The sequence below is a fragment of the Zingiber officinale genome, chromosome 8B (genome assembly GCF_018446385.1).
Source record: "Zingiber officinale cultivar Zhangliang chromosome 8B, Zo_v1.1, whole genome shotgun sequence".
NCBI lineage: Eukaryota > Viridiplantae > Streptophyta > Magnoliopsida > Zingiberales > Zingiberaceae > Zingiber > Zingiber officinale.
The window spans coordinates 75428988-75438329 of record NC_056001.1 but is presented as its reverse complement, the minus strand read 5'-3'; the positions used below and the strand labels follow the sequence as shown (position 1 = coordinate 75438329).

Here is a 9342-nt window from a genome sequence, read left to right as displayed (position 1 = left end):
GATATATCTACGTGTGTGATCTAATAGCTTTCTGATATTACCTCAAAAGACCCAATAGTTTCTTCTCCTAATTAGGTTGAAGGTTCTGGGTAATAATATCTAGCTTTGTTCATTCTTATTCAAATTATCAGGAAAGAGTTTTAGTTCCAATTTAGGTGTCTGTATAGCTGAGGGAAATAATTTTATGGATATTACATCTGTTGCATAAATAATCCTTATATATTCATCTACAATAACATTACATACGGGATTTGGAATCCAATGAATGATCATTAGCTCAAATTAAAGATTACGTATTTTTTTAGATGATACAAGGTATTTGACTTATGCTGACTAATTTTGAAGATGATTGATTTAACCCTTTAGAAGTTTTCAACTAATTTTTAGAGTAAATCAGGAAATACTTATATTGAATAGTTCATCAAATCATCTTAGATTAAAAAAATTATCTGTTAATTTATTAAAAATAAATTTAATCCTTAAATATCTGTTAAACGGTAAAAATAATCGACTGCACCATTCTTTTTCCAGTTATCAAACCATTGTCAAACATACCGCATAGAAACAATATTGATCTCAAGTGCCGCGAGCGTGCAAAAAATGATAAAACAGCATCCGCTGAAGAGGCCGAATAGCCGTTGAGATGGGTCCAGTGGCTGCCTTATCACCGTCCGATGTTCACACCGCACCTGCTCATTTCCGGATCATTCAATGATTCCCACCCTGGTCAAGTTCACATCAATAATGCGAACGCTCGTCTTAGCCGCCGACTCGCTTTCCCAATAGCCCCTTTGTTTCGCGTTCTAGGGTTTTCCTCTCGCCTCCACCTTTTCATGGCGTTCGATTCTTGATGTTTCTGACCTCGATGCAGGGCGTGCTCTTCCAGATCTACGCCTTGGGTTAGTGTTATTTGCCCCCTGTCGATCGCTCGATTCTTGCCCCTCCCCTGCTTTTGCGGTGACCTTCGTCGCGGACGAAGGCAAGTTCGGCCGTGCTATCTCCAATCCTTACATGGAGGTTGGCAGCTCGCAACGACCGGTAGACGGCGAGGAGGCAGCGGCTGATGGACATGGTTTTGGACGCGGATATGTTGGATCTAAGGTTTTCAAGGAGCTCGAATCTGTGGAGTTTAACGAAGAGGTTGATGGTATGCTTTTGGACCGTACGGAGGCTGGTTTCTCTGGATCTTCCAAGGACGCTCAAGGAGACGAAGTGAACGGTCCAGGTATTATTTCTGAATCTCATGTTAGGTTAGGAAAGGGATTTCTCCCTGGACATGACGTAGCAGAGTTTCCTGTCGCAGAAAGTACGGATTTCGACGATGACAGTGTTTCTGAGGAGGTTGTTTCAGATGGAGCGAGGGTTTTCCATAGGGCAGTTGGAAACTGGATGAATGGTTTTGAACTGGGAGACATGGTGTGGGGGAAGGTGAAATCACACCCTTGGTGGCCTGGTTACTTGTTCAATGAGGCTTTTGCTTCGTTATCTGTTAGAAGAACAAGAAGAGATGTCCATGTTTTGGTAGCCTTCTTTGGGGATAGCAGCTATGGATGGTTTGACCCTTCTGAGCTCGTCCCATTTGACTCCCACTACGAGGAGAAGTCTAAACAGACGGCCTTGAGACCATTTGTCAAGGCAGTTGAAGAGGCAACCGATGAAGCAAGCCGCAGGGAAGCTCTTGGCCTTGCTTGCTACTGTCGGAATAAATACAACTTTGGTTCAGCACGTGTCCCAGGATATTTCGATGTTGATGTCCCTGGATTCGAGCCTTGGGGCATTTACTCTTCAAAACAGATTGAGGATGCTCGGAAAAACTTTGTACCTGATCAATCTCTCTCCTTTTTGAAGCAGTTGGCCTTGTGTCCACTTGAAGACATTGTTCCTGCTATAGATCGGATTAAGAACACGGCGAAGATGCTTGCTTACAGATGTTCTGTCTTCGAAGAGTTTGACGAGACATATGCCCAAGCATTTGGTGTAGAGCCGGTACGACCACCTCCTTTGACTGGGGCTATGTCAGATCATCCTGAGAGATTTGCCCGCCGAGGTATTAATCATTGCATGCATTTTTTTCACCCTGCTTTTAGGCGGTTGTCACATGGATATGATTTGTATTTAGATTTGTATTTTTGCATGCTACTGGTACAATTGATCTTCTATAAACCAATTAATTTATGTGCTTCGTTCCTGGCCATGGTTTGCATTAAGAAGATGTTGTGCATGTCATGGATGTCTCTTTAATTTCATTATTATCCTCTCATGGTTATTGACCAGGCATATGTTCACATGCAACTTAGCAGTTGTGGTGATATAACATCATAATATGTTTGGAAAAGTGGTAGAGTTGGAGTGAAATTGATGACTGCATGGTAGGACAGAAATGTTGGCTTGATACTCTTACCTTTGAAGAAAAAATAAATGGAGAAAATTTTATCATACATTATTTTGAACTCATTGGTGATGAAGGCATCGTAAGAAATTTTGAATAAATAACATAATACCACTCAGGAACTTTCACTCTTCAGAGTCTAACATCTCATTGTAACCCCCAAAAACAAAAACCTAGGATCTCATTCAGCTTCAAGTGCTATTATATAAAGGAAATTGCACATCAAAAATGCGTTCTGGTTTGTGCCCTAATTGTTTTGGCATGCCTTTTTCCATCCAGGTCTACTCATACAATATTTCATATTTTACTTATTGAGATGAGAACATTACTCCTTTTCTTGCCTTCATTGTGGTAACTGATTCCATGGGATCAATAATTACTCAATGTTGTGGTTTGGCACCCCTGGGCTAATATACTGTTTCTTTTTCTTTTTGAATTTTCCCACTGTTTGATTATTATTTACTTTTCCAATTTTTTCATGGATGTTCTCTCTCTCTCTCTCTCTGTTGGGTTTTTGTTTCGTATTTCTCTTTCTAATATTTGTTGGCTGGTTCTTAACATCAAACTTAAATGCTTTTTAAGCTTCTATCCTGAAGATTAGCTGTGCAATTTCGATGTTTGTGGTTTCAAACAAGGATTTTGGAGATTGAAACAATCATAAGTATGCAAAATTGTAGAGGGAAACTAAAATGCCTTTTAAATAATTTTCAGCCTAAAGGAGTGTTTGATGCTTGGTTTCTTATCTTTTGTAAACATGTTTTCATGTAATGCCGACCGTTTAACCAAAAGTTATTGATCAATCCATGTTCTTGGGTGCATTGACTGCTTTGACTCTACACGATTATTATTCTTCCCTTTGTTAGACCGCCAGGTTCAGTTTATTATAGTTTCTTGATGATTCTTCCCTTGAATCATTATTTTCTACAGATGTTTTTTGAAAATATGAAAAATTATCTTAAATCATTTCTGTTTCACTGACATTGTAAATGCTGAGATTTCGTCATTAAAACAGCTTTTTCCTCTTTGATTTGTGCAACTTGGTTTCTACCCTCTATAGATACATAAATTAGATTTGCTGGTTCTCAGAGAAGAGCTCCTCACATCTGCAAGGAAAACAAATCATGTGTACGTCACTTAGTCGGATCCATTTCCTATTATAGACCAAGATTTATGAAAGTTTAGCACGTATGTTTTTGACATTTCATGAGACCGGGGATAACTGATTCACTATTCTTTGATCAAAGCATAAAGATTCTATTCCGTCTTAATTTGACACGTTGTAAACCAAGTGCATTGAAATTAGGAGCTAGTATAGATTGGGATCTGGAATCACCCTTAAGTTTTTTTTCCCTTTTGCTTTTTAGTAAGCGCTGTTAGACTGCTGATGAGAATTTATCGAGCTGATATAGTGTGAATCAAAGTTTCCCATCTCCCAATGTTTCACCATATATCCTTAGTATTTTGCCTTTTCCTACATCTCTTTGAAAGCTGAAAGGGATACAAATGATCAGCACATATATTACATGGTCGAAATATGGTTCCCAACTTTTCAAGGCATGAAACATGATCATAGTTCTGGAGAAAAAAAGTATCGAGTCGTACTAGTTGGTAAGATGCCATTGCCATCATGTTTTCCTGTGAAGGATAAAAACAAACACTTATTACGATTTGGCCTAATTATACTGTAGACACAATAACTTGTATGATCATAAACATTGATGATGGCCGAGTTGATCCTGAGATGGGATAATTCCGGGATGCTTTGCCATTAAATTAGTGGTCTCAGAATGAGGTGGAGTTCTGAGCCAAGTAGTTCTGTTTGGTGATTCTATGAGTAGTATAATTACAAAAAGGCATAAGCGACATTAGTGGTTTGGATCGAGTTGAGCATTGATTACTGTTTCTTGACTTTAGATGTGCTTTTGCTTTAGAGATTGGCTAAGTGCATAGTGGCCCCACGTTGAAAGATTGGATGATCTTTTTCAGCTTTTCTCCGTTAGAAGCATTAATTAAAATTTTGCAGACATAATTAGTTTCTACGATATAGTAGCAGCAGCATTGAAATTTCTTTATGGTTTTATATGACGTAATCTGACGGTGGATTAGGACTGTAATCACCAATTAGCGAGCCCATCACTACCCGAGGATATGTGTTTTTCTTAGGGTTTTAAATATCGTAGCTGCATTGGATAAGATCCGAAGATGTGTTAGAAGATACTTTCCTGCCTTCGGATGAAACAGCAACTTTTTGCCACGAAGTTGATGTTTCATTCGAAGGCAGGAAAGTATGTGGCGTTCAGGATTGCTGTTTTGTCGTGAGTTTCGGTATGCTGGCTTGGTGTTCGATAGGTGTTGTGGCGTGTTTTCCTGCGTCATTGGCACGATTCGTCTTTCGCATAAGTTATTTAATATAATAAGCGGTCTTTCGCAAAAGTTATTTAATATAATAACCGGCAGGACGCAGTGACGCCCGGCCGCTCCGGAATTTGGAAAGCCAACCTCTTCCATTCATTTAATTTTTTGAATAAATAATTTAAAAAAAAATCAACAAAGTATCGAATAAGGGGACCGGTCCTCACTCGCATTTCTTAACACGTGGTAGACCAGATGCTATTAGAAGTTGACTGTGGCCTTCTAATTAATTTGAGGACACGTATGAACGCAAAATAAGTTATTTAGATATTATCCTGGTCTTTATATAGATTTAGACGTCAAACTTTGTTTATTATTTTTATTTTTATTTTAATTGAACCATTTAATGTACTTGGCATGACTAAACCATTTATTATTGCTCTGTTTATTAACGGGCGAGGATATAGTTTATTTACTTGCAGAAGCGCTCTGTCAATTTATTAGTAATCTATTGTTTCTAATTTTTTGTTTATCGATAACCAAACCAACTGAACCGGTGGTATTGATGATGTCTTATTTGTTGTTTTCCTTTTCTTGCTCAGCGGCGCCTTTGAGCGGTCAGCTCGTGATGCCTGAGCCCCGCCCAAAGAAAAGCTCCGCCCCTAAGCTCGCTTCTGGTCCCAAAGTGTCCAAATCTCCATCTGCGAAGAAGAACAAATACGTGCTGAAGCGGAGAGATGAACAATTCTCTACCACTGCTACGATCGCCGGCCCTCCTTTGCCGGACTTCACCTCTCCTACCCAGCCCTACGGCAACTTCTACAATCTCTTCCCCACAACTCAGCAACCCCCCACCCAACCAAGTCTCGCCTTCCAGGATGCCTCGGTTCACGGTGACTACGTGCTCCAGAAGAGAGCTCCTTCCATTTTCATCGACGACAAGCTGCCGCAAACCTCCCCAAACCTGCTCGAACAGGGACTAGTCATCTCAGAACAAAGATCGGCCCCATTGGGGGTGGATATTCCCGTTGCTATTAGTCCTCGAAAGACGCCGCAGATGAGCGTGATTGAGTTCAGGAAACTAGACCCTGCTGTCTCTGGCATAGTTGCCGATGCTAAAGAAGAGATCTTGTTGGCCCGGCCCAATGACATTATTGTCGTCGATGGAATCCCAAAGGTGAAGAAGAAGATCAAAAAACGCCTGCGCGTGGATGGTAGTTCCGACCCAACCGATCTTGCCAGAAATGCCAAGAAGAAGATAAAAAAGAAGCACAAGGAACAGAGCACCGAATCCGGCTTGCTACCAGATCATGCTAGGATGGCGAAAGATGACGATCCTTATAGGAAATTAGCGTCCAGATTAAATAGCATTGGGCCGGAGCAATCCAAGAGAGCGGATGCAGTCGCGCGAGCGACCTCCTTTCCCTTCTCCTTTCAACGCCCCAAGATTGACTTGAACTCCCGCAGTCAGCAGCTACCAGAGCTGGTAGCCGACCTGCATGAACTAGCACTCGATCCTTTTTACGGAATTGAGCGCGACGCCTCGGGGGTTGCGCTGCACGTCTTCCTCAAGTTCCGGTCGATGGTCTACCAGAAAAGCTTGGCTCTTTCTCTCTCCAGCGAGGATGACGCCGTGGAGGTCCAAGCTCCCAAACCTCCTAGGTCGCAGCAGGAGTCTGTTGGTGGGACCGCGGAGATTGCTCCAGTGAAGACAGCTATGGAGGGCAAGGAGCCAACTGCCTCTGCGAAGCCACCAAAAGCCGGATTTAGGTCCGACGATCCTGTTGTGGCAGGACGGAAACGCACTCCATCTGATCGAGAAGAGGATATGAGCGCAAAGAGGCAGACAAAAGTAAACAAAGTCAAGGCTTTGGCCATTGAAAAGAAATCGTCGATCAGTAAGAAGCGCAACCTGAAGGACGCAGGCAGCGCCTCCACGACGACGATGCCTGCAGTAGCCGCAATGCATAGTGTGACAGCGAAACCTAGCAATGCCAAAACAATGGAGCCCGTCAAGAAGCAAGAACCTCCCCCGCCTCGAGTTCCCTGTCCGACTACCCTCGTGATGAAGTTCCCACCTCGGACGACGCTTCCATCCATCGCCTCCTTGAAAGCGAGGTTCGCCCGCTTCGGGCCGCTCGAGCTCCCCGACACTCGCGTGTACTGGAAATCCTACACCTGCAAGGTGGTGTACAAGTTCAAGCCCGATGCAGAGGCCGCCCTCAACTACGCCCGCGCCAACGAAATTTTCGGCCAGGTTAAGGTACACTTCTATCTCCGCGACGCTGACACACAGTCCCAGGAACCGTCCGCTGATGCCGGTGGGAAGAAGCTGGAGTCGCGACAAGCTGAAGGTGTCCAATTCCGACCCGGGAGCAACCCAACCACCTCGTTGAGGCTGTTGCTAAATCCAAACCACAAGCCAGGGCTGCTCAAATCCATTCTGAAGAAGCCTGGTGACGATGCTGGCCCTACCACCACCATCAGCAGCAGCAGCAGAGAGACGCCCCGTGTAAAATTCATGTTGGACAATCTGGACGGGAAGCCAGTAATGTCGCCGGCTGTTGCAGGAAGCAGCTATAGTCGTAGCGATGCTGAACCACCCCCCTTCTCCCTTCCTCTAGAATCCGTCATCAATAAGACTACAAAATCAGGTGCTTTTCTCCCTCCACCACCGCTGCCGCTATCGGCGCTTCATTCCTATCCTTCAAGGACTATTGATAACTCCCCTTATATACCCCCACCGCCGGTGACTCCAGCTTCATCTGCTTCGTTCGGACTGCCTCCAGTGAACCGGGTGGCGATGGATCGTGTGCCGCCGCCGCCGCCGTCTTCCCTTCGTGGGCCTCGATCCGCTGATCCCCAGACGCATAATTATAGACAGTATGGCGAGGTGGAGGGTAGACCCATGGTGAACAAGGAGTTGGCGAACCAAATGCTGAGCCTTATGGTTAGGTGCAGCGACATTGTGAGCAGTATCAAATCGTCGCTAGGGTACGTTCCATACCACCCGCTGTAGGAGGGAGGGAAGCGTCGAGGTGCAGTCAGCCATGAAGTAACGAGGTCATGCTCTCCTCGTCGCTTCCTGAATTAGTTAATGCAGGCAATGCTCACCGCTGGTGTGTTTGATGATTAGCTTAGCTTCTGGACTTATACAAAACATTAGAGATTCTTAATAATGGATGATTCAGCTGGTTTGCCTCTGCAAATCTCGTCTAACGGTAAAAATTTCACCTCAGCAAACAGAGTGCAGATTTTCTCGTCTTAAAAAAAGGTGCTTATTCGTGAAGGAGTTGTCTTGAATCAATCATATAAGCTTGATGAGTTTTTATTTAGTTAGTTGTATATTCAAGGGTTGGCTTTATGACTTATTTAGTTAGTTTATATGATTAGCGAAATTAGAGACGTCTTCTTCAGAGCTTATTTAGAAATGTTTAATCACATGACTAATAGATATAATATTTTTCACATCTTTTAATCACGAAAATTATATGCTTTTAGTTTGAAAATTATTTTAACCTCGTATTTTTAATTTTAAAATTAGTTTTACTTGGTCTATTAGAAAATCATAATTTTAATATTACAAATTAATATAATTAAATTCTAAAGATTCAAACGGTGTTATTATCCTTTTCTCATCCAAGTTATCAATTTCCAAATCTTGAAATATCTTTATATATCTATATCTATATAGGTTTAATGTTTGTTAGTTATCAAATACCAAATCTTGAAATATCTTTATATATCTATATATGTTTAATGTTTGTTATATCTGATATATAAAGACTATAAGTATTTATAGGAATTTTTACTTTAAATAGGGGTGTAACTAAAGGATATCGGATTTCTGGATTGATCGTTGCGTGTGTTTTTCGATTTATTCTGATGGTTGATGAGAAATTTTTGTAGGATCAGGTAGATCATTTCAAGAATAATCAATGAGGTTAATTTGGATTATCATTTTTTTTACTTGTTATATCAAGAGACTAGTTGAGAGGAGGGGGAGGAGAGAAATAAACACTTAATAAGTTTTTTTTTCTGCAATCAATCAATACGTGTATGTAATAGTGCATGGCGTATAGAATAGGTAGGAAAATAAAAAATTACAAATTAGTGTGATGAAAAGAAGAACTTGTAATTAAAAAAACAATTAAATTACATGGATTGTGATCCTGTTTACGACATACGGAGATGACGCATTAGGCACGATAGATGAAAGATTGACAGTCAGAAGACCTTTATCTTCAAAAGAAGCTTCTCCTCCGATCCTGCACATACAAAGACAATCCAACCAAACGTAAGCGCCTTGAAACTAGGGGGAGTCCCTGGCGAAGGCTCTCTGACGCTCAAGTTAGTCCCAATCCTAGTGAATGAAGAATAGTAACAACGTATATACGAGAGTAGAGTTGCAGATGTCAGTGAGCATTCCTTCGTCACGGAGAGGGCTCCCGTTTTGTATCCTATATCACATAATCTCCACAATCATGAGGCGGCGAAATGTGTCAGAGGTTGTTGGGTAAAGAAGAGGGTACAACTGCAATCGTCCAAGGAATCTTCTGTTGACCCAGGTGTATACCCCTTTTGTCGTTTTTAGTTTATGT

At 41.9% G+C, this 9342-nt stretch overlaps 1 protein-coding gene across 2 annotated transcripts; it reads left to right on the top strand.

The window, feature by feature from the left end:
* The first annotated feature begins 739 nt into the window (after positions 1–739).
* LOC122014979 lies at positions 740–8142 on the top strand. 2 transcript variants are annotated; one of them, XM_042571561.1, is made up of 4 exons: positions 740–1225; positions 1304–2047; positions 5344–7395; positions 7501–8142. In XM_042571561.1, the coding sequence occupies exons 1-4, from the start codon at positions 1012–1014 to the stop codon at positions 7758–7760; spliced, it is 3270 nt and encodes a 1089-aa protein (XP_042427495.1). In that variant the 5' UTR covers positions 740–1011; the 3' UTR covers positions 7761–8142. The 2 variants fall into 2 exon arrangements, with proteins under 2 accessions (XP_042427495.1, XP_042427494.1); XM_042571560.1 differs by having other exon boundaries at positions 5344–8142.
* The last annotated feature ends 1200 nt before the right edge of the window (positions 8143–9342 follow it).

Bases quoted from the DNA above. Each gene is read 5' to 3' on its own strand.
- LOC122014979 (XM_042571560.1), top strand. From the start codon at position 1,012: ATGGAGGTTGGCAGCTCGCAACGACCGGTAGACGGCGAGGAGGCAGCG. The intron at 1,226-1,303 runs GTATTATTTCTG...TTCCTGTCGCAG, and splicing joins AGACGAAGTGAACGGTCCAG to AAAGTACGGATTTCGACGAT. The intron at 2,048-5,343 runs GTATTAATCATT...TTTCTTGCTCAG, and splicing joins TGAGAGATTTGCCCGCCGAG to CGGCGCCTTTGAGCGGTCAG.